General features: G+C 38.8%; 1 protein-coding gene across 1 annotated transcript in view; it reads left to right on the plus strand.

The window, feature by feature from the left end:
- Window positions 1-20,265, plus strand: part of prkd2 (protein kinase D2) — a 34,164-nt gene extending 13,899 nt beyond the window's left edge. Inside the window, exons 2-19 of the mRNA XM_028464383.1 lie at window positions 8,186-8,324; window positions 8,438-8,569; window positions 8,646-8,845; window positions 10,122-10,305; window positions 10,387-10,458; window positions 10,602-10,619; window positions 10,763-10,922; window positions 11,013-11,124; window positions 11,587-11,664; window positions 11,736-12,054; window positions 12,796-12,848; window positions 12,932-13,007; window positions 13,144-13,250; window positions 15,419-15,580; window positions 15,839-15,937; window positions 16,050-16,317; window positions 17,393-17,478; window positions 18,807-20,265. Of these exons, the coding sequence (XP_028320184.1) occupies window positions 8,186-8,324; window positions 8,438-8,569; window positions 8,646-8,845; window positions 10,122-10,305; window positions 10,387-10,458; window positions 10,602-10,619; window positions 10,763-10,922; window positions 11,013-11,124; window positions 11,587-11,664; window positions 11,736-12,054; window positions 12,796-12,848; window positions 12,932-13,007; window positions 13,144-13,250; window positions 15,419-15,580; window positions 15,839-15,937; window positions 16,050-16,317; window positions 17,393-17,478; window positions 18,807-19,028 (2,487 nt within the window). The 3' untranslated portion in view covers window positions 19,029-20,265. The remainder of the gene's footprint in view (window positions 1-8,185; window positions 8,325-8,437; window positions 8,570-8,645; window positions 8,846-10,121; window positions 10,306-10,386; window positions 10,459-10,601; window positions 10,620-10,762; window positions 10,923-11,012; window positions 11,125-11,586; window positions 11,665-11,735; window positions 12,055-12,795; window positions 12,849-12,931; window positions 13,008-13,143; window positions 13,251-15,418; window positions 15,581-15,838; window positions 15,938-16,049; window positions 16,318-17,392; window positions 17,479-18,806) is intronic.
- The last annotated feature ends 4,554 nt before the right edge of the window (window positions 20,266-24,819 follow it).

The following is a 24,819-nucleotide window of genomic DNA, read 5'->3' on the forward strand; positions in this document are numbered from 1 at the left end:
TGTGTTACTCACCCTCTGATTTGAATGTGTTTCAAACATAACACTTTGTGTGCACTGCTTTTTTTAAGTCATGACAGCGTGGTCTATATATAGTCAACAGGTGTAGAAGGCCAGGGTTGGGGAGCATTCTTTACCTCCACATTTTATTTTGTTTGCCATCTCGTGACATCACTGCATTTTAAAATAGCACGTGGTGCCTCCAACATGTTTGTTCTGCCACCAGCACTGACAACACAATAGGAAAAATTCCTGCGTTGCGCCAAGTTGTTGTCGGAAACTAATGAGAGCAGAACATTGACGTCTTTATGTGCCTGTTGCTATGGTAACCCCTCATTAAACACCTCGTAATTTTTTAGGACGTTATCAAGCTTCCTGAGTCCAGTTAATAATGGTGGAAGTAGTGGGTCAATCATTAATAAAATGGCAAAAGATGCTGCATAAATCAGCTGGATGCTAAGTAACCCATCTCCATGTCCCTCAATAGTGTGTGTAGTAGTAGTAGTGTATCCAAACGCATGTGCAGCAGGGTGCGTGATTCGTAACCCAGTAAGGAGTGGATGTTTGGACAATGTCCATAGCTTGAAGGGATGCAGCGTGTTTCCTCTTGACTAAAAAAATGACTGGAACGGGTTCCTGTTGTGATAACTAGCTCTAGCTGCTGCTGCAGGGATACGGACCATGTAGGGCTGTGGAGGTCACTCTGTCTACAATACATGGCAAGCTGTATTTTACACAGGACATGTTGCACAATACAACACATCCATATGTATATATATATACAGTGACGTGCCGTGACCACTAGAGTTGGGTAGGCACGTTGCAAATCGAGACCACCAATGACAATTTCATATGTTTCTGCTGGCAAGTGTTAATCAAACGAAATCAACATCGTAAAACACCATTAAAGAAACATAAGCAATTATTCAATATAGCCTCCATACTCTCCCAACAAGATATAGCTCATAACATGGCAGTGCATCACGGAGAAAATGACAACAACAGCAATTCAGAACAGCCTCAGTTCTCAGCGCATCCACACAGCCAATCCTTCCTTTTGTACCATTCACTGTGAACAATACGAACAATTTTCTGACCTTATCTTTGCTGAAGGTCTGGTAGCTCAGGTGTTGGTCTTCCATCTTTTAAAAGCTGTCGTTTTTTCTCAAAAGAAAGTTTCTCTATTGTCTAGCGCTGTCATCTTGCCTGTAGTGTTATCCCGCCCACTCGCTAGAAAACGTAGCAGCGGCCACGCTGGATCAATTCACTAATGTACCGTGAACTTACATACAGTATAGCACTTAGCATAGCACAGTTACATCCAAAAGCAGCGTAGAGAGCTGCCTTTGGACGTAAATGATTTTCATCTTGGGGAACTGACTGCGCATACGCAAACATAAAAACACGCTATGGGGTCAGAGGCAGAGCAGCAATGTGCTTTATTGAGGGGGTGTGGCCTCCTCCTACCTTACAGTGGAGTAAGACTGTGCAGCCGTACCAGGAAATAGCGCTGTTTAGTCATTTGGGCTATGAAACGCACAAAATTCTGACTCTTTCAAACTTATAGGTACTGTAGGCTATCGGAATTTGAAAAATAAATAATTTGTAATTATATTATAATTAAAACAAATAATCAAAATGTCAATTCACCCTTAGGTAGGCACTGCCTACCTTGCCTACCCTGACTGCACGTCACTGTATATATACGTATATATAAGCTATTGATTTTCGAAGCCTTTTCTTTTCCTATATTTTGTGGCTGAAGCACCAAGACTGATGTGATGCAGAAAAGTGCAGCGCGTCGTCACCTCTTTGGTCACAGGTCAGGATAGAGCTGGCAATAAGATGACCATACCATTGAATGTTCATTAGTGTTAAAGTCTATTTTTGATTTTCACAGAAACATGGGTAGTTTTTTGTTCAAATGTAGAAGCGTGGTTGGCAACCCAAAGTCACCAAAATTCAACTCATGACCAACTCATAATTGGGGCTGGGCGATTTGATTCAAAACTCATATCTCAATATTTTTTCTCAATAATATTTGATATAAATCTCGATCATTTTAATTCAAATACATTCTTACCAGAAAGAGAATTCAGGGTTAAATTTGCTGATGCAAGATTCCACACAGGCGTATTTATTACCAAACAGCCAAACAATATGTGCCAGTTTAGTCTTTTTCTCCTCTAAGAGACAGCACGTGTGAGTGAGTTCTGTAGTGTGGCTTGTTCAGGGGACGGTCAGGGTTAGGACTCACTCAGAAATCCATCTAACTGTGTTTTTCATGCTGTTCTGAGACGTAGAGGAAGCACTATATCATAACTGAAAAGCAATGTAGATAAGCCACGTTTCACTTCTCCGTAGCCTACACACTGGAGGAAATACAGAACCAGCCTTTATGCTGAAGTTTATAGTAGAGCACGGAGTGTGCAAAGAAAAATGTTTTTGTAACTGCTACATTTTGATAGAAAGCCCATAAATATGGATTGGAGAAAAACAGACAGACACCTTCTTTGCAGGATTTTAGCATCAAAGTGACTTATAACCTAGTGTGTGAAGTGGCGATAGGAGAAAATATATGTGCCAGAGGTTTTTCTCTAGTTCTATGATAAACTGGTGACCAAATCTTACATAAACTTAAAATATTTAGAATTTAATTTTGAATGGGAGGTAAATCTGAAAGATGAAGAGAATAGAAAAAATGAGTGAAAAGGCAGAGTGGACAGGTTTCAGTGAGCCTAGTCCATAATTCATCTAAGTCATTATGGCTTCAGTGGCACAAACAGACGCAGGCAACGCCGAGTAACTCGATCCCTGGTAACAGAGAGAAAACAGACAGACCCACCCCATCTCCAGGCAAACTGTACTATTTTACCACACATGTGATAATGTGGCTCTTTGTTTGCTAACCACACACACACGTATACATGTAAACTCAAGCTTTTTGAACAATACTCCTACACTTAACCCTGACAGAGCACATGCTGGCACATGGAGATGGTTAGATACTTTATGGACAAAAAGGGATTTTTTTTGTGTGCACCATTTGTGTCCATCAAAGAGGCCACTACCGCTCTTTGTGCTCAAAGCACTTTCTTTAAAAACGTTAACAGAAGAAGAAAACATTGAACAGCTCATTTTGCTGAGGTATCAGTGGTTTGGGGGAATTTGGATAAGCTCGTTTTATTAATTTGTTAAATCAGCCCTGGATTTCAACATGAACCAATGAGGAAACTCCGCCTCTGTCTCCTTTTTATTGAGATCTGTTAAAGGTTTGGGGTTTGCCCAGATGTGACAGCTGCAGTTGTGGTTGATGTGTTGTGTATGTTGGACAGTAGGGCAACAATAATATTTTCAAGAGTAGATCAAGCTGGGAATCAGCAGCAGGCGTAACAGAGGGGGTTGTAGCAGCGTCAAATAGCACCTCAGGCTTATAGAATGTTTAGACTGAGGGATGTCTGTGGATCTGTGGTGGACTGCATGGCTCCTCTAAAAATGACAGCAGCTGCTTTTACTTTTGGCTACCCAAGGTGCAAATTGCGTGGAGTTGTTACATGACTCAAATCTTTGGGTTCCAAAGTCTGGTGTCGGGAAAGCTTGGAGTCTCATCTCATTCAAACTGTGCCAGAAATGTTAAATTATTTCTGTTGGATTTAAAAAATCCTTTTTAAGTATTGTGCAATAAAAAAAGCAAGCCTTACAAGTAATAGGCTGAAGGATGATGGGAAACGCAGTCATTGATTAATGTGAATTCTTTGCGTTTTCTCGCAGCTGAAGTAAAACCTGCTGACATGATTTAGTTCCTCTGTTAAACCACAAAAGTTGGCACGTAGCAGTTGTTACACTCTTTTCTCTTGCACATTCCCCTTGAGAACGATATATAACAAAGACTTAGAGATCAGCCCTCACTTTGTATTTAACAGATTGACTAAAGTCACTTTTGCTGTTGGGAGTTAATTTTACAATAACAGTTCAATATTTTGTGGCCCTTGAAAGATTCAAACTATGTAAAACTGACATGTTGACCTGTCTAACATGTAACCCATGACAAAGAGAATTTTAACCCTTTGTGTACAAACTGAATAATCTAAAAGCATATAGATTGTTTTATGAAAATAATTTCTTTTTTAATTAAAAACAAATAACTTTAAGGCAAAATGCAACATAACTAATAAGTTGAAATGCTCTCAGCATTAGAGGCTGTTTAAGTTTTATTTTGTTTTTTTCAAACGTTTTTATATTTCTTGTCATTTCTTCTCACGGCAGTGATTGCAGTGCTAAATCACAGAATTATTTACCAAGACGGAGTCACAACACATTTCATATTCATGAAGATCAAATGTCTCTTATTATCTGAAACTGACAAAGTGTTTTTCACTGTTTGCATGTCATTGATCTTAACAGAGCTTTGTGTCACTGAGCTATGACCATTGTTATTGTTTTTAATATTTTTCATACTTCTTATTCAAGACACAAAGGCAATATCAGTCAGAATGTAAAACAATGTAGAACAAGAGCTCTCGGAGAGCACAAACCTCCACCCACCATCAAACCTCTTTGCCAGATACTAACAGTTTTCTGGATCAGTGATCCTGATCGTGGTATTATGGTTATTGACACTTTAAAGGCTTGGAAGAATTTATATCCCCCTTAAAAACAATACATATGGGTACCCCCGTTTAGAAAAATAAAATAAAATGCACAATCCGGATCCAATCTGGATGAAACTCTGTGGGGTAATTGAAGAACATACTTGACAAAACTGAGTGAAATTTCATGAAAATATGAACCGAGATGTGAATTTTTGGAATATTTACCAATCATGAGAGATTATGATTTTTCAATTTTTCAAACTGATCCAGTAGCAGTGATACCAGTGAACTGGTGAATATTGATTCAACATCCCTTCCAAAGTTTAATGGAATCTTCCTTTGTGTATGGTCTTTTTTCTTCTGTCACTTCTATTTTTTTTTTTTTTTTTTTTCATAATTGAGGCTGTACCAGCTTTTTTATTGTGCTGTTGTGGATTGTGTGGTGATGGTAGAAGGCCTCTGCTGGGTGGAGTGTGCTCGGTTGTTAGTTTGGCACTGGGACAAACCAGGCCTGGAGTTCACGTGTGGCCATGTGGAGCTACTGCTGGGAAACCGAGAGGCAGATTGTGTCTGTGCAGAGGAGAGAAAAAGGAACAGGGAGGGTATATATCGATAGATCTTTTGCTCTGTGGTGTGTGTGCGTGTGTGTGTGTGTGTGTGTGTGTGTGTGTGTGTGTGTGTGTGTGTGTGTGTGTGTGTGTGTGTGTGTGTGTGTGTGTGTGTGTGTGTGTGTGTGTGTGTGTGTGTGTGTGTGTGTGTGTGTGTGCGTGTGTGTGTGTGTGTGTGTGTGGTGGGGGGGTTGGTCTTGTAGAAAGCAGAGGTGTATGTATGTGATCCTGTTGTTCCAGGGTGGAGGCCAGGGTTCCCCTTCCTGTAAGTTGCTCATGTTTGGCCGGATGAGGGCGTTTGACTCCACACTGAGAAAAACAACAACAACCAAAATGCAGGGAGGACATGTGGGATTAAAATGTACAAATGAGCTGTTTACTTGCAAGTTTATTATTATCTTATCTTGTTATCGTTATCTTGTTATTTTATTTAGTTTTGCACATATTAGTCTAACTACTGTTTATATTTATGTTTATATATATATATTTATATATATATTTTTTTTTTCTACTTGATTGTTATTATTTGATGTTACACTATTAGAGAGAGCACAGTTCACCAAGTCAAATTCCCTGTGTGTATAACATACATCACTTGGTCAATAAAGTTCATTCTGATTCTGATTCTGATTCTGAAGTTTACCCATAACTGACTGCATAGCTCAGTTGTCATGTTGTTTTTATTTTTTTTTGGAGCATGTTCTGCTCTCTATAGTACTCTATATAATCTCTATTTCAACCAGAATTAAATGTAATACAGTACAGTGATTTATAAGAAAATACATTTAAAGCTAATGGCCAATTACATAATTTTTCTTGGGTTTTAAAGGATTGTTCAAGGCAGTGAAAAATAGTGTTTTCATCATATAGGCGGGGTATGTTGTGTCTGATTTTGTTGAATTCATATTGCACTAAACTGTCTTTGAATGAAGACATTTAGATGTTTCATAATTCTATGCCATGAAACAGTAAAGAAAAGTGTTCTTCAATTTCAAAACTACTTTATAGGTGTTTAATTTGCACAGTTATGTTATTGGCATATGTATTTTCATGCACTGCACATTGAGAGGCGAATTCACTAAAGGTTTAGAGGTGTGCAAAAGTCACTTCACGTCCTAATAAGGAGTACAAACTCTTGGGAATCAGGAGTGCGCATCTTCAGCGCGTCAGAATGCGCCCTCAAATCCATTTAGCGCATTTCCCTCTGATGAATATGTAAAGTAGGCGGATCTCTTAAGGGAGCGCAAATAAATGGGAGGAGGACATGCAAATACATTAATTCAGTGGGCGCAATGCAATTCATCATATCTGGAGCTGTTTGTGGTGATTGTTTTAGCACAGGAAAATAGTACGACTGACAAGCAGGTGCAGACACACGCAGAGATCCGCTGCAGTAAATGTTTACACAAAACACAGCATAAATGGAAAAAATTTTTTTTTTCTAGTCTAAGAAACAATGTTCACATCTGAGAGTGTGATGACACAGCGCTACTCAGGAGGTCAGACCTGCTGTATGATGGTCAGTAGATCATCTTCAAACTGATTGACTGTGTTGCTGCATTAACTCCGATCATTGACAGATCAATAGGATGGTTTTTGTCCAGATCTGCCTGTTTTTCATGGACTGATCAGAGCAAAGTTACAGGACATGATGGAGCAGCCACATTCAATTAGGGGGAAAAATATCTTTAGGTTTTAAAGTTAAAAAACAAACACACAAAAAACGTTTATTTGTTCAATTAGTTTTCTACATTATTAAAAGTTTGTGCAGCAGAAGCAACAGACAGAGAAGTCCATCTGTCTCTAATTTAACTTCCTCAAGTGTCATTGTGTACTTCTGTGCACTCACGTCTCCACATTGAACAAGCAAAACGTTCATTTAAGTAAGGCGGTCTCCACCACTTCTGCACGTGCACTAATCATTGCTGCAATCTTAGTGAATTCCTCACAGCAAGTGAGGAAACTGCATCACCAAAGGATTTAGGAACACAACTGGTTTACCACCCTCTATTTCAGATCTTAGTGAATCCGTCCCGCGATTCATTTTTGGCCCTTCAATGAAAATAATTTGGGCACCCCTGTAGCTAGGTGTCTGTCTCTCTGTGTGCCTGAGGTGTTCTTTGTGGTGAGGCCACATAAGTGAACCAGACAGCATTAACTATTCAGTAGAGCAGGGTTTCCCTATGACAGCCTTGTTTGCTTTGCTGACTTCTGACCGACACTCCCATTCCTTTTATGTCCAAGCCTCATGGAATAGTTTCAGATAGGATCATGTTTCTCCATTGTTCTGCTTTCTTGGTGTTGGAGCTCTTTTAGGCCTTGTATAGTCATCTGTTTCTTGTGTAACTGATGTTATAAGCGTGACATTTTCTAGTGGTCGCTGAAAAAATGACCATGAAAGTGCTGTGCTGTTTTTAGATATAAAAGTGCCAGGATGAGATACACAAACACTATCACAAGCACACACTTACTGTTGTGTCAATTTGATTAACAGTAATGTAAGCCAGTGTTAAGTTTGACAGCAAATTTTGATTTAGTGCCTTCTTGTTTTATTTTTATTAAGTTATTAAATTAGTTTAACTGAGGATATTTCTACCATCACACACAAATATTGGTCTGAATAGCTTCTTTACCAACTTTTCATGCTCTTTTAAACTAGGTTATAGGTTCCTAATTAGCAACTAACAGGATGAACTAGTTCCAATTAATCATTCCAGTTTTGTAATAATGTGACACATCCTAACTCTCAGGCTAAGTCAAATAGCAAGTACATCGCCCTTTACATGGTTTAAAAAAAAAATGTTTGTCACAAAGTTGAATGTTTTACATGCGAATGGATGGTTTTCTGTTTTATTTGCTCATCTGTTCATACATATATGATGCTATTTCTTTCTTGATTTTTTTAAACAGAAGTCTTTTGCAACTGGTCATTTGTAAATACGACTATCATAACTAACAGTTGTGTTGTGTTGTGTCTGTCTCTTTCAGTTTCCCGAGTGTGGCTTTTATGGTATTTATGACAAGATCTTGCTCTTCAAACATGACACATCCACCAACAACATTCTGCAGCTGGTCAAAGCTGCCAGTGACATTCAGGAAGGTGACATGGTGGAGGTGGTTCTCTCCGGTGAGTTGTCTTCTTCATCTCCTCCATTTTGCTCTTTATTCCTTTGAATAACCTATTGTAGAGTTCAGTTTGTAATGCACACTCTTATTTGTGACCTGCTTGTCATGTCTTAGCTGCAGCCACGTTTGAAGATTTCCAGATTCGCCCACATGCGCTCAACGTGCACTCCTACCGGGCCCCGGCCTTCTGTGATCACTGTGGGGAGATGCTGTTTGGACTCGTCAGGCAAGGACTCAAATGTGACGGTGAGAGACGACAGATCGTAACATAAAATGATCGTTGATGCAGTTCATATGTTTCAATATGGAATGTGTTTTGCAGGCTGTGGTCTAAACTACCACAAACGTTGTGCCTTCAACATCCCAAACAACTGCAGCGGAGCTCGAAAACGGCGTCTGTCCACCACGTCGCTGAGCAGCAGCCAATCACTGCGTCTCTCCAACACTGAGTCGGTGTTGACTCTAGGGACGGCCAGCACCTGCTCCGAGGACACCAGCCTCATCCGGTCACACACACAAATGGTATACACTCATCATTGTTTGAGCTGTATAAAGGAGAGAGGAGCCATCAGGACTTCCTGGGCCATAGCAAAAGACATAAATCAATAGATAAGTGGAGTTATTCTCCAGGCCGAAGCAAAACAAGCCTTTACCAAGCTTTTAAATCAGGTCTTAGAGCATTGTTTATCAAATGTGGGTACGTGTACCCCTAGGGGTATGCGATGGCACTACAGGGGGTACTTTAGAGAAAGAAAGATAGAGGAAAATTAACAATTAAAGTGTCAGTCTTTGTCCCACACCAGGCATGAGATGACTGGAAAAGGTACAAATCATATAGAAATAAATCTAATCAGGAGCCACTAAATCAGTGTTTTTCAACCTTGGAGTCGGGACCCCATATGGGGTCGCCTGGAGTTTAAATGGGGTCGCCTGAAATTTCTGAAAAATTAAAATAGATTTTTTGAAATTTTGTAATTTATTTTTTTTTGTATTGAAACAATACACAATCTTAAACAACTGTATTTCTATGCTTTTACTTTGTTAATATAGTTAAACTAAAATGGAGCAAAAAAATAAATAAATGTCTTTAGGGTCAGCAGAAATTCATGATGTCAAAATGGGGTCACGATCCAACCACTGCCCTAGATACTGTTTCTTTGCACTTATTTACGAAATGCGATTCTTTAAAAGGTGTGTTATCAGTCATTCCATTATTGTGCTCCATATTTGTTTTTTAAATATAGTTTTCTATGCAAAATTGTGAGGTCAGACAAAGGGGGTGCTTGGATTCAGAAATAAAAAAGGTGGTACTTGAGCCAAAAAAGTTTGAGAACTGCTGCTTTAGAGCATCCAATTCGGCCTGCAGGAGAAAGTATAAATGTAAAAAACATGAAATATTGTGCAAATGACCAAATAATCCAATTGTAGATTTTTCAAATTATGCAACTTCACAATATTTTAGGGGTTTGCATTTTTCCTTTGTTTATATCACGTGAATGCAGTCATTTTTAAAGAAAAAAACTCCCAATTTTTCCACACATTCCTCACAAACAATTCCACAAGATTTCTCTAAATTACACAAAACTTGGTAACAAAATCAATATTTTTTTTAAGTGAATTGAACTGATATTGAAAACTAGGGAACAATAATGTTAAAGTTGTTCTTTTTTTCTCCACCTGAAATCTACAGCCCACTTCAGGTCAAACTGGTTCATAAACTGAGTTTGACACCCCTGATGTAAATGAATGAAATAACTCAATAAAGTGTTATCTATTCTCTTCTCTCTTTCCTGTTTAGCCACGAACCCCCAGTGATGCGCGACGCTTTTACACAGGTCGGCCTGTTCACCTGGACAAGTTCCTGATGAGCAAAGTGAAAGTACCTCACACGTTTGCTGTCCACTCGTACACACGGCCTACTGTGTGTCAATACTGCAAACGGCTTCTCAGAGGACTTTTCAGGCAGGGTCTGCAGTGCAAAGGTAATGCTATACAAAAAGACGAATATTTGTGAATGTCCAGTGTTGGGCAGAATGTTTTATATGATCTAATTCTTCATTCAGACTGCAAGTTCAACTGCCACAAAGGCTGTGCCTACAAAGTTCCTAATAACTGCCTCGGGGAGACTATTGGAGGTGAGTTAAGACACTTAGTGCATGTCATTTATTTGAATACATCCTTTGCATATTTCTATTGTTACTGTTGTACATGTTACATGATTAAAAACACTCGCCCAACAGCAATGAAACTTATTTGACTAATTTTCTTCACTTCCTAGAGAACAGAAGTAACTGTGGTGAGTATTACTAAGCTTCAGGCTCTCCCAAACCAACCTCTACTGTTCATCAGCTGGAATCATTGCCCGCTGTCATCTTTGGTATGCAAAACTAAAGTGATGGCGATCACGTCATCTTAATATTTGTTGTGATTTTGTCCCAGATGTGTTGAGTCCAAGTGCAGATCCAGAGGTGCCAATGGACTACAGCATCGAGTACGACTCCACGGACAAATCACAAATGGAGGAATCGGATGAGCTGTGCAGCATCCCTGGTTCCTTTTCTCCTGAGAATAACCAGGGCGGAACAAGTGGAGACCAAAAGTACGAGACTTGAGCAAATACTAGCCATAAGATGATCTGGTGAAGTCTTCAATGCACAGAAACTCTCTGACCTCTGCCGTCCTCTCTCAGTGTTTACATCCCGTTGATGAGAGTGGTACAGTCTGTGAGACATACGACTCGTCGATCCAGCACGGCCATAAAAGAAGGATGGATGGTTCACTACAGCAATAAGGACCCACTGGTATGACATTAAAATCACAAGCTATACCCTTACTTAACTCGTCCTTGTTTAAACTTGCCCATCATGCCTTTAAGGAAACTGTAGTTTGAGATGTTTATCCCTTTTTTCTACAAACTACTATTTTTCTTTCTACTTTTCTACATGATCTTACTTCCTTTTGTTTAAATCACTGTGCTTGCTTGTGCACATGCTTTTACGAAGCTGTAATGTAACTGTTGGATGTGTGATTAGATTGCTAAAAGCCAATTTCTTGCGCCAACACTCTTTTTGACCTCTTCTTACTTCTGTATGTATTTATTTCCAGCCTTCCTTTTGCAACATATACTTTTTCTCATCTTTCTTCTCATCTGGCAACACAGGGAAGTCATAATGAACCCACAATTTTACTTCCAAATCATGTCAGTCATGTGTTTTTCAACTTAAGTGTGTCTCTCGTGTTTCCGTACCACTTCCTTCAAACAGAGAAAGAGGCACTACTGGCGTCTGGACTGCAAGTGCATCATCCTTTTCCAGAATAATACCTCCAACAAATACTACAAGGTAAGAAAAGCTTGTTTTATTTAGCTTTTATGTGGAGTTATTTGTTGAACTTAACTTTTCTATCCATGCAGGAAATTCCTCTGTCTGAGATTCTGGAGTTGCGTCCTGCTGCTAACTTCAGTCTCGCCCCACAAGGCACCAACCCTCACTGTTTTGAGCTAATCACTGGCACTATGTGCTACTTTGTAGGGGAGGATCCAAACTCCCTCCCCTACTTGACTACAAATAGTCTTCAGACTGTCCCCGAGACACCCCCCTCCCCCAGCCAGGTGGCACCCAACAGCGGCATTGGGCGGGAGGTGGCAAAGGCATGGGAAAGCGCCATTCGTCAAGCTCTCATGCCTGTCATATTTCAGGACGCTCCACCAGCTGAGGGGAAAGCATCACATAGTAAGTGGAGAGTGATGGAGATGAGACAATTCAGTCAAAGATATTCTCAATTGATGTGATGGGGATAAAATAAACACTTTAAAGCAGACTATATGGGGCACCGATTGTAAAGTTACACATAAAATAAACAGCAACTTTTTGCAACATTAAGCAGCAAACCACATTTAAAAAACGTATGTAAATAATTTTATGTCACTTTTGACCAGATTTACAGCAATACTTAAATCTAAATGTTAAATCTGAATTTAAATGTTAAATGTTAAATGTAAATGTTAAATCTGAATTTAAATGTTAAATGTTAAATGTAAATGTTAAATCTAAATCTGTTAAATATTAAATCTACTGTAAATCTAAATGCTAAATGTTAAAATGTAAATCTAAATATTAAATCTAAATCTTAAATGTTAAATCTAAATGACACGGGTAAAACGAAATATTTACCTAATTTGCAAATTCGCCAGCACAAGCTTTTATTTGGGTACTTCCAGTGAATCTGAATATTAGCTTAGATTTAATATTAAACATTTAGATTTAGATTTAACATTGACATTATATGAATGATAATAAAAAAAAATTTGCACGTTTTTTAAACATGGTTTGTTGCTAAATGTTGCAAAAAAAGTTGCTGTTTATTTTAGCAAGCGTAACTTTACAATCGGTGCCCCATAAGACTGTAGATGACTATGCATAATGTAATGTGGCATAAATATAATGTGACGTAACTGCATTGTTCTCTTCTAGGACAAGCTTCTATCAACATATCTGTGTCGAACAGTGAAATCCAGGAGAATGTGGTACGATCTGCTTAAATCTCTCAACGATCGGCTCGCTGAAGCTCTGAGAATCATCCTGATTGTTGGTATATGTTGCTTTACAGCATGATATCGGCACAGTGTACCAGATTTTTGCTGATGAAGTGCTGGGATCTGGACAATTTGGAGTTGTCTACGGAGGTGCGTTCACATTGGCTGGACTTTTTGAAGACGTGGAGACTCTCATCTGTACAAAACACAAAATAGAGCCTGTCTGTACAAACACATTTGAGCCAGGCCAGTTGTTTATACACATCTGTGTTTGTTTGTTGTTCAGGAAAGCACAGGAAATCGGGAAGAGACGTTGCAGTCAAAGTCATCGACAAGCTTCGCTTTCCTACCAAGCAGGAGAGTCAGTTGAGGAATGAGGTTGCCATCCTCCAGGTGAACAACACACGGATAAACATTCTTAAATTGCCTTTTATCGAAGGACTTCTAATGTAGTAGGGACCTTTTTTGTTGACCTGCTACTAAGCTAAACCAAATATACACTCAACATTATTATTATTATTATTATTATTTACAGTACTTACAATAAATTTCCAGCAGGCGGCGATAGAGCAGCGTGTAACTCATTAACTGCTCTAAAACCAGAGGTGTGAAGAGTACTGATATATCCTACTCACATAGGACTACCGCTACTTGTTTGAAATTTTACACAAGTACAAGTAAGTCATAAATAAAATACTCAAGTTCAAGTAAAACGTAGCTCAATTAAATAGTACTCAAAGATAAAGTTACTAGTTTCTTTCATCCCCACATTTATTGTTGGTAACAAATCTTGTCACGGTTTCCTTGCATACAGTAAAAAATTTCATGCATAAAAAGGAAGAGAAGAAATTTTTAAAAGATTTTTAAACTACTTTACTCAGTAACTGTTGGGTGTAGAAATGTAATAAATTAATTTACTTCTTTTAAAAAGTATGAAAGTACAAGTGAAATTACTGATTTAGAAATATATTCAAAAATAGTACTAGTACCCATTTAAAAGCAACTCAATTACAGTAATGTGAATTTTTGTAAGCCATTGCTTTCACTTCTGCCTATTCATAACCCAAAGAAACCAACCTAATTGCTGTTCGTTCAGAGTGTTTCGCAGCATTTGTGTTTGGCAGTTAAATTTTCTGTTTCCTGGCTCTAAAGTCCTTCTACCCAGGTGCGTCTCACACATGGGGATGTGGGTGATGTGACACCCATGGGGGCTGCAGGGGATGTGACAAAAATTCACCCCCTTCACTTTTTACAGAGGGATTCATTGTTGAAAACATATTTGTCCAGTTAGATTGATTGAATGGTGATCAAGCCAATTGCAGCCATTTGACAAAGCTGCTGTTCTGAGAAGGTGAACAAAGTGTTAACAGTGATGAGTGTAAGACAAAAAATGAGTAACAAGTGGCAAAAAAAAAAGGTCTAAAACTGGCAAAAACTGAGCATGAAAAGAGTGAAAAGTGACAGTGGGCCAAAAGCAGTCAAGAGTGGCAAAAAGAAATTGAAAATAAAACAAGAAACAGGTGGTAGGTAATGGCAAAAGGCATTTTTAATGATTAAAATGTGGCAAACAATAGAGAAAAAGTGCAAACATGTGGAGCAAAAAGGGGCAAAATATAGGGGAAAAGGAAACAAGTGTTATTTTTTGTGTAAAGGTGGCTTATTGAGTTGAAAAGTGACAAAAAAAATAGTTAAAGAATCGACAAAAATTGGATAAAAGTGTCAAAAAGAACTAGCAAAAATGGACAAAATTTAGGATAAAGGGATATTTATTGGCAAAAGAAAGCTAAAATAGAAAAAAAAAGTGTAAATTGTTTTGGTGATAAGTCAAAAATTTAACAAAGGAAGTTGCAAAAAGGCTGAAGAAAAAGGTAAAAAGGAGCAGAAATTTGAAAGTGTTGAGACGTAGCTGACCATTTTCAAATGTTCCAATGTTCTAATGTTCTAACTGATGACATCATCACTGTCTGTTGGCGGAGGAACTAAATGATTTACAAATTCCGTTAGAGTTCTCCCTCTACAGTGATGACGTCATCTGTTCTACCTCTACAGGGATGATGTCAGAATTCTACAGAATTTTGTAGATGTACGTGAAACTATTTGAGCTAGCCCCCCTATTGAGTCATTTTGCCATTTACATGTGCAATTCCCCCAAAATATCAAATTTTTTCGCCAGTCCTAACATGCGTTCAAATTTTCACAAACGTGTTTAGGCCCTCAATAATGCAATCACTTTTTATAATATAATAATAATAATAATAATAATAATAATAATAATAAAAACAAGGTGCATTACAATAGGGTCCTATGCACCGTTGTTGCTCGGGCCCTAATTAAGACAAAGAGCCACATGTTGAGTATCACTGACTTAATAACAGCTTTATCATGGTTTTAGTTAATTGATTTAATAAACTAAATTGGGAGTCGACTGTTGGCCTTCCCTCAGAACAACCTCACTTTTGAAATAGCTGATCCACCCCTGCTACGTCCCTAATCTTTCTCTGTTATTTTTAAAACATATCAATTGTTTTCTCATCATGGCACCTCTGCCTGACATCTTTCAGAGTTTACGTCATTTGGGCATCGTGAACCTGGAGTGTATGTTTGAGACTCCAGAGAAAGTGTTTGTGGTGATGGAGAAGCTCCACGGTGACATGCTTGAGATGATCCTCTCCAGCGAGAAAGGCAGGCTGCCCGAGCGGCTCACTAAGTTCCTCATCACACAGGTGTGTGTACACTCCAGCTATAAATAGGGATTTCTTTGAGTTTCTAAATACATATATGCAGCACTATGTGTGTGAATTCATAACACGTAATGAAATTCTAGTGTGACGAGCATGCTTCTTCCTCTTGGTTGTTCTTGGTTTCATATGATGCATTTCCCTGCATCACTGAGACAAGGTTTCAGTGTAAACTGAGAAATGTGGTTGAGAATTTGTATTCATACACTTCCTGTCGATCAGATTGTGTGTTATTCTGTGCAGATTCTTGCAGCTCTGAGACATTTGCACTTTAAAAACATCGTCCACTGTGACTTAAAGCCTGAGAATGTGCTGCTTGCGTCTGCGGATCCTTTTCCACAGGTACACTGGCACATTCAAACCATTGCTCCCAGCAGCACTCACACACAAATGCACCTGCGCATTAAAGGTATCGCAGATGCAACTTAAAGTTAAGTTTTTTTTTCCTCTGAAGGTGAAACTCTGTGACTTCGGCTTCGCACGTATCATTGGTGAAAAGTCTTTTCGTCGCTCTGTGGTCGGCACGCCTGCTTATCTGGCACCAGAGGTGTTGCTGAACCAGGGCTACAATCGCTCACTGGACATGTGGTCGGTTGGCGTCATCATGTACGTAAGCCTCAGTGGGACCTTCCCCTTCAATGAGGATGAAGATATAAATGACCAGATCCGCAATGCAGCCTTCATGTACCCCCCCAACCCCTGGAAGCAGATCTCCGCTGATGGTAAAGTGTGGGTGGGGAGAACCAATAGGGTGGCTTCATTTATATACAGACCTTGTTTTGGTACTGAACGGAGCTGGCCTGTTACAGAACAACTGTGCAGATATGCCCTGTGCATTGTTCAAAAAAACATATTCTCTGAAATGAATGTAGATATACCTGAAGAGAAGTGGGAGGAAATCTGCACTACGGCACATTTAGTGACCAACTCAAATACTTGGAGGGAGTTTAAGAGGAAACACAGGAAATTGTTGCTAAAATGGGATCAACAAACAGTGGCACACAAATAGGCAACCATGCTGGCATTTTTTGGGCATGTACAAAACCGAGACAATTTTGGGACAATGTTAAAGATCCTAGAGTGGCAATTCTCAGCCTAATACCAGCAGGCATTGATAGAAAAGCTAGAAAATACCTTCTTACAAATACTTGCAATAGCAACAATGAAATGTATTACAATTAATTGGCTAAAACCAAACCCCAAACATACGATGTGTGGACTGAAAAACTTTGAGAAATATACCACATGGAGAAAATCACATATACTTTAAGACTCAAGAAAGAAATATTTTTTACTAGATTGAAACCTGCTGAGGTCATAATCGTGCAATAAAATGATCTCAACCCACCCACATTATAATCCACTCTCTCCAAACCAATTTTATCAATCCCACATATCTGGTTCTATTTATTTATTTATTTATTTATTTACTTATTTATTTATTTATAACTGGTTGCCTTTATGAGTAACATCACTTTGCTAAAGTAATGTATTTGTGGTTGAAATATGTTCATATCTGCTATTATTAAAATCCGATTGTCACTGTCTGTCAATCACAACTACAACTAAATACAGCTACTGCTGTAAGAACTTTAGGAAATGTAATAAGTTAGAAAGTTATGTTTGAAAATTTACCAGTTGTCTACTTTGAAAATGAAGAAATAAGTTAAAAAAAACAAAACACCACGTATTCACTCCCAGAGACAATTTGAAAAATCCAATGAACATAACACACAGGGTTTTTGGAGATGTAGCTTTTATTTGCTTTGTTTAATTTCTGCTTCTTTGTCGTTTTAGCGATCGACTTGATCAACAACCTGTTGCAAGTTAAGATGAGAAAACGTTACAGTGTGGACAAAAGTCTAAGTCATGTTTACCTTCAGGTAAATATCTGTGATACACACACACACACCCTGGCCTGTACATTAAAACAATTATGTGTGTACTTGTTTGTTTGAATTAAAGTCAAGTTCTATGCCCTCAAAGTGAAGACAGTACATCACGTTTAGACTTTTTATTTGATATTTGAATGTTTGTTTACAGTTATATTTGGATTTAGTGTTGATCTTTTGTCAGTAGGTTATTGCTTTTAAGCTGCTCAGAGATGCATTAATCACGCATTCGTCCTTCATGTCAAATAAAACAGATTTTTGACCATGTACATGTCACATTAGCATGTTGTCAGAGTTTTAGTCGGCTTTACTTTCTAAAGAAACTCTCTAAAGAGACTCTCTGCTGTTTTTTCACTATAGATTAACCTTAAAGCAGAACTAAGTAACTTTTTCACCTTAATGAATCCTTCTCGTAGTCTCTGTGAGGGTAATACAAGTGTTTATGGGGTGATTGGGGATCTTTCATCCCCCCTTCTGTGTCTGGCCAGAAAACAGCACTTGCAACTTTCCCTTTCTCCGACCCGTTGGCAAGACGTACTGCTTTACGGCAGCTCAATACAAACTAACGCTAGATTATGACCAGCCCTCTAGCTGCACACAGTTGTCTACAAATTCACGTTTCTCAAATTTAGCCAGCAAAAAAAAAGGCAGAGAAGACCTTTGTCCGAGGAATGGAGCAACTCCATGCACTGACAGCTCAGCAGCAACACACAGCAATCACACGCACTGTCGTCGCGGCATCAGGCACGCACACACACAAATGTCTGTCTGTCTGTCTGTCTGTCTGTCTGTCCATATGCTTTAAAGCCTTCAGAATACATCTATAGACATTTCTATTAATTAATGCTATTATTATGGTGTATGTGTTTGTTTGTCTCTGGATTCACGTTGTCCTCATTTCCATATCTGCTCTGGATTCTTACTTTTTGTTTTTTCTATTTTCTTTTCCACACCTGACCAGGAGAAGTAGGAGTTGTCCCCCCCCCCCTCTCAATATGCAGTAACTAGAAATGCACTGATGTAAGGAAATAGACACAGGATCTGCCATACTCTAACTTCCAGAACATCTAAGATTACATTTCTCCTTCTACTATATTTCATAATTCCTAAAATAATGTAAATAAAACTTGGGATAAATCGGAAAGTGTCGGCCTGCTTTGTGGGTTCAAATGTAATCTTCTTGTCGTTATGTTCTTACTGGAGCGAGTGTTGATGGTACAAACAGGATGATGCACTTGGAGCACATTAAAACCCTTTTAACATTGATCTATTTTTAATCATATGAAAGTGAAAGTTTATCGCTGCTTCTTGTTCTGCAGGACTACCAAGCATGGCTGGACCTGCGGGAGCTGGAGACTAAACTAGGCGAGCGTTACATAACTCATGAGAGTGATGATAGCCGCTGGCAAATGTTTGCATGTGAGCACACCCTGCCATACCCCGCCCACTTTGTGCCTCCGCCTTCCGGAATGGCCTCTGATGAGGAGGGTGGAGAGGATGCGGATGTTCAAGGCCTCACTGAGCGGGTCAGCATCCTCTGAGGACAGGCACCGATGATTCTTTAAAGGACAAAAGAGTCGAGAAGAAGGAGAAAAAAAGCTGCCTTGACGAACATAAAAAGTGTGATGCAACTAGATCCAGTATGTCTAGCTGTCGAGACTTTCACTGCTCAGTATCTGCTGTGTGCCAGCTCCCAGTGATACAGCAATAGATCAATTTTCCCTCCTCCAACCCAAACACTCAAACTGAATTGAGTTGAATTGAGTCTTTCCTGTCCTATTTCATTTGTGTGGATGTGGGAAATGTTTCCATCAGTGAGACTGCTCAGTTCATTTTCCATTCTTACCTTAGCTGACCCACCAAGTATTCACAGATCAAATGGATTCTAACGGTAAATCACCATTTTGCATGAGAACAACAAGCTGCAATGTGCCTAAAAGTGAAGCAGTAAGAAGCTTTTAATGTCCAGGCTATAATTCACTAATTGCTGTCTAATATCTACAGATACACCATCAGCCTTCAAATAAATAGAATAAAATAAACACAAAGTATGTGTTTAGCGCTTTAAAAAAAAAAAAAAAACTTCTTTCTTGAACAAGATCAACTAGAATAAAGTGTTTTTTTTTTTTTAGCTTTGTTCAGTCGCTTTTCAGTGATGAGACTTTTATATCTAAAGTGAACGTACTGGAAGTGAACCCGTACACAAATGCATTCCCACAAATTCATTCTGCTAAGGACGCATTGATCGAAATCAGCAGTAATTATCCAACCACTGGATTTTAACCACAGTAGACAAAATAGGCAGTATGAAAACAAAGCTATTAGCCCCCGCCTCCACCCCCCCCACCCCCCCACCACACACACGTACGTGCCTCAGCGGCTGCTTTTGAGAAGTGACCATTGCCCTATTTTTGGTTGTTGATTTTCTCTCACCTTTGTAGTCAAGCAGCTCACGAACACAATAAATGATGAGATATTAGCACATAGACAGGCAGCTTGGTAAGCCAAAGGGGATTTTATATTTTTGTAGTTGAACTCTTACTACTTTTTACTTGTTGTATGTTTCCATGAAGTAGACAGATCTAGCTGTGTCTCATACCATTGTATAGGAAATGTGTAGACTGTGTACTGTATTGGAAGGATGATGTCCTAAATGAGAGTAAAACAAACATCCAACATCAACCTTCTTGTCCTGAACATCTTTTTTTTTTTACCTGACATTTCATTTAAAATATCTTTTATCTTTTTTGATTTAAAAAAAAAAAAAAAAAAAAAAAACGCCCAGAATCGCGACATGGTTGGTTATTTACAAACGGCTTTTTAAAAAAATGAGCAACCATGCCTGCACCCAACGCTTTTTTACGTAATAATTTTTCCTCCAACGGTCCTTCATCGGTGCTTTCAAAATCTGGTGTCAAGATTTTGATGAAGAACGACCCGTTCCTCAATGTCACACACTCTCATGTACAATATAGTGTCTGTTTAGGATGTTTTTTAAAAAAAAATTTTTTTTATATAAACTCATAATTCACCATAGAGACAGAGTGGCACTTAAACAGACCTTTTGACTGCAGAAGGAAACGGACTAGATTGTTCCGCACTCCAGGATAAGTGCCCCTCTGGTAACTACACTAGTAAAAAACGCACATTCAACCCTCCTACACAGCTGCGTTTGCTGAATGACTCAGAGGTCACTCACTTATAGGCGGAGTAGTGAGTAGCAAGCTATCATAAATGTAGAAGGTTATGGTTTAAAGCTTTGATCTTCTGAAGTAGAAATGCTCTACTGTCATATTGTGGCATTCAGGAGCATCATTCCATGCATGGAGTAGGTAGCACTGTAGTCTTTCTCAATTTTTTCTCAAATAATGGCTGGGGAGAATTTAGATTAACAATCTGGAGGCGGAAATTGAACTGAATTTGCTGCATTTTTGAGTCAAGGCTAACCATAAACATAGCGCCAAGTGTAAACCTGGAGTTCAAAACTCATTTCCTCTTAGTTTTAGTGTAAATAAGTGCATCCGGAAATGTTTGAGCATTTTCTAAAGAAAACACTGTACATCTGCATTAACTACCAAATCTTGAGAGATCCACAAAGTCACAAAACGGAGCAATTAATGTACTACTTCATTTTATAATAACAAATTGTAAAGATCAAAAAATAAACTACATTTTCAAACATTACCATATGTTTTTTTCACCACCTGAACTGACTCTCACAAGAAACAAGCTTAGTTATTCCTCCGCCTTGCAAATTTCCGAAATATATAAATAGAAAACAAATACCTGAAACACAACACTCAGTTTGCCGCCCTTTGCTTCTCACTTTTAATCCCATGGTTCTGCATTTGTTACTAAAATTATGCTTCCCTCTAAGGCACAAATGAGACATGGCTGTTATTTTTAGTAAATGATTGCACACAATGTGTAAAGGGTTAATATTTCTACTTAAAGCATCATTTTGTGGTGAAATATTGTGTGTTTTCTGGTTGTTAATAGCAATTTTGGGTTGGTTTAAGAAGATTCTGGTCATATTCACTCACTCACAAACTCTTCATTACAGCTTGTAGTTTCAAATTAAAATGTAGTAACATATTTGGTGTACGAAAACTCAAGGCATTTTATTTATCTTTTGTGCCAATCCGTCTATTATAGATGTAGGATTATTCGTAGCACAATGTGGGTGTATTTCACTCATAAAAAAAAAAAAAACCTAAGGTATTATTTAAGTAACATTTATTTCACGGTTATTTTGCTTAGTAGAAATCTTCTGATAACCAAAACTACTGTAGCTAAACTCCTGAAGCAGAAAAGCTTGCAGTAGTGTTTTAGTAGTTGACACCGGTCTTGGTCTCGAGACCAAATTTTAAAGGTCTCGGTATCGTTTCGGACTCGGAAGCATTTTGACTCGGTCTTGTCTCGGACTCGGGCTGCCCGGACTCGGGATTTTCCCTCAAGACCGTTCGAGACCAGCACTAATTCCTGCTATTTTTAAACTTTTTTATAATGTGATAATAACAAGGAGAAGAATGGGATAAAACAATCCTTTATTCATTCTTTAATCCAGCCCGGATAATGACCGCAACCTTCCTTAATGTGACTGAGTGACGTGTGTGACACACAGACACAATAAGGAGAGAGAGCGGCGGGAGCTAGACATGTCCGCTAACTTGTTGGTTGTGAAATTTGAGTTTCACGAACCACAAATAATACATTTGTAAAAGCACAGGAAAGAGGAAACACTCCGCGGTGTGTAGGTGACCAGCCATGTTATGTCTTGGCAGAAATACTTTTAAACACTTGCTGTACATTCAGCTGACATAAAAATCTTGTTTTCAAATATGTAGAATAATTGTGAATTTATCAGTAGCAGTTTTAATATTTTAGTTAATTTTTTGCAGGCATCTTTTTTGTCCGTCAAATGTATTTAAAAACTAAAGAGAGAATGTTATTTCACTGTCGAACCTTGTCATAATTTTTTTTATTTATATATTTTTTTAAATTAATTTTTTTTTTTTTTATGGTCTTGGTCTTGGTCTTGGTCTCGGCTTGTCTTGGTCTTGGTCTTGACTCGGTCTCGGCTCCCGGAAGTCTTGGTCTCGGTGCATTCTGGTCTCGGGCAAGTCTTGGTCTCGGATAGTGTGGTCTTGAACACAACACTAGCTTGCAGTGAGGAAATGTTCAGCTGCTGTGTAACATGATCACATTATGATTCCCTCTCCTCATCAACTGTGACTGCAGAATAAGTGACCTGTAGTTTATCATCCCATCAAGCACATTAAAAAGCTTTCCCAGCAGCTGATTTTGCCCTTGCACTTAGGCATAATGTGTAAAAGAGAGTGGCTCCTTTGTGTTGCTGTGTACATTTATAATTTGTCTACTAGCAGATGATCATCGATGTTTTAAAGCACTGCGGATGCCTCAATGTGTACCGTTTCACATCATAAAATGTTTTATATCAAACAGATGTGAGCTGTTAAACTGCGTCACTGTATGATGACGCAGAGGTTTTTTAATTGAATAATGGATGATTAAAAGTCCTGTTATTATGATGACTCCTTATGTGTAGGTTTAACGGAACTGAAGCTGGTTTTTGATGGTAAGACAAGTTGTTTGCATGCTCTACTATTTATCCATGGTCGGAGCTGCAGTTATTAGACTTTCTAATTTTCTACAATAATCCAAAGAGTGTTTGAAGATTTTTAAAACCTGAATCATAAATGAATGTCTCACATATTAAATAGGAAGCAAACAGCTTCAGGATCAAAGTATGAATAAATGCGTATGACTGATGAATAAAATTCATGCCAAAATGCTGTTCGGGCATGAAGTCTCTGTTTATTGCGAGCTGTTAAACCCTCACAACCTTTGTTTTACAAATTCAACTTTAACCTGAGAAAACTAAGCAGCCTGCATTTCAGTAGGACAACTGTCAGCTGGTGTTTGTGTCGCATCTTTGCTGTGCTGCATATGAATCATGTTTGACGTTCATGCTTCCTGTTGGAGTCACTTGGGTACAAATGTGAGAAGCGTGTAACAACACAGAATGTCTGAAACTTCCAGACTGAGGTTACATTTTTGCAAATGTTTTTTAAATGCTGGTTACCATTGGCTCCATCCAAAATATAAAAGATGCTTTCCCTTTAGAGGCACAATTTCTTCAGATACTTTGGCTGCCTCAAGTAGAAAAACATGTTAAGACATCCCTAAAATACAACAATTTTATTTTGTTTTTCAAGAATGGATTAGTGACAATTCTTCATTTCTGAAGTATCACAGCAAATATGATAATTTTTGGACTCTTATTTCAGAATGAAAACAAGTATTTGGGCAATCATTTAATTCTATGCCTAGTCATGTTTTTCATTTACAGGTCAATCCCCAACTTTTTGTTCTTGTTAAACAAATTTAAATTGTATTGTAAGTCACCAAAAGTGATCCAGATTGATCCAAACTACGGAAATACTTTTAACACACTTAAAAAAAACTGTACTCTATTACACTTTATTAAAAATATCTTTTACTAAAATATACTTTAAATTAAATTCACGTGTAATTTTTAAGGTGTACTTATTCGCAATTATTTTTTACACATGTTTTTGACATACTTTAAAATAGCGTTGCGGACTGCACCTTTAAAGGCACACTGTATAACTTTTGGCCACTAGGGGCGCTAGACCTGTAACAATGATGTCAAGTGCCCCTAGTGGCCACAAGCGAAGTAGCACTCTTGCAAAAATCAACAGTCAGTCGGGCCAGCCTCCCTTTATGTCTTTTGATCGTGTATGCAGACAGTTGTTGACCTTCGGGATAAGAAGTGGCTCTAAGGGCTAAGTCGGTCGGGCTGGGCTTGTGCTGCGGCTGGAGGAGCAGCCGCCACCACCGCCCTCCTTTCCCCCTACTCCCTGGTTGGGCAGACGGGGGACGGGCGACCCAGCGTGCACGGGGTGGTGTCTGATGCTGGGCGGATGGCGGGACGGCGGAGGGGGCCGGGTCTCTGGTGGCGAGGAGAGGAGGGTGGCGGTGGCCAATCCTTATCTCGAAGTTACGGATCTGACTTGCCGACTTCCATTACTAAAGAATCCACGTTTAACTCAACTATCACTGCGATTAGTGCACCATTAACCCAACACGAAACTACCATATTGTGCTCTTTTGGCTGTAAACAGAGGCTAAACTCGTTTCAGCTGCCCCCAGCAATGGCGCCAGGTTGGCAAATGCCTGTATGTTGTGAAGATATGTGGAAACTGTGTATATCTGAGCCTGTGGTCACGTGACTGCCGTAAAGTGATATGTTCTCCAGGCATTCTCCAGGTCACATGACCTGGCCAA

The sequence above is a fragment of the Gouania willdenowi genome, chromosome 13, assembly GCF_900634775.1.
Source record: "Gouania willdenowi chromosome 13, fGouWil2.1, whole genome shotgun sequence".
Lineage (NCBI taxonomy): Eukaryota > Metazoa > Chordata > Actinopteri > Blenniiformes > Gobiesocidae > Gouania > Gouania willdenowi.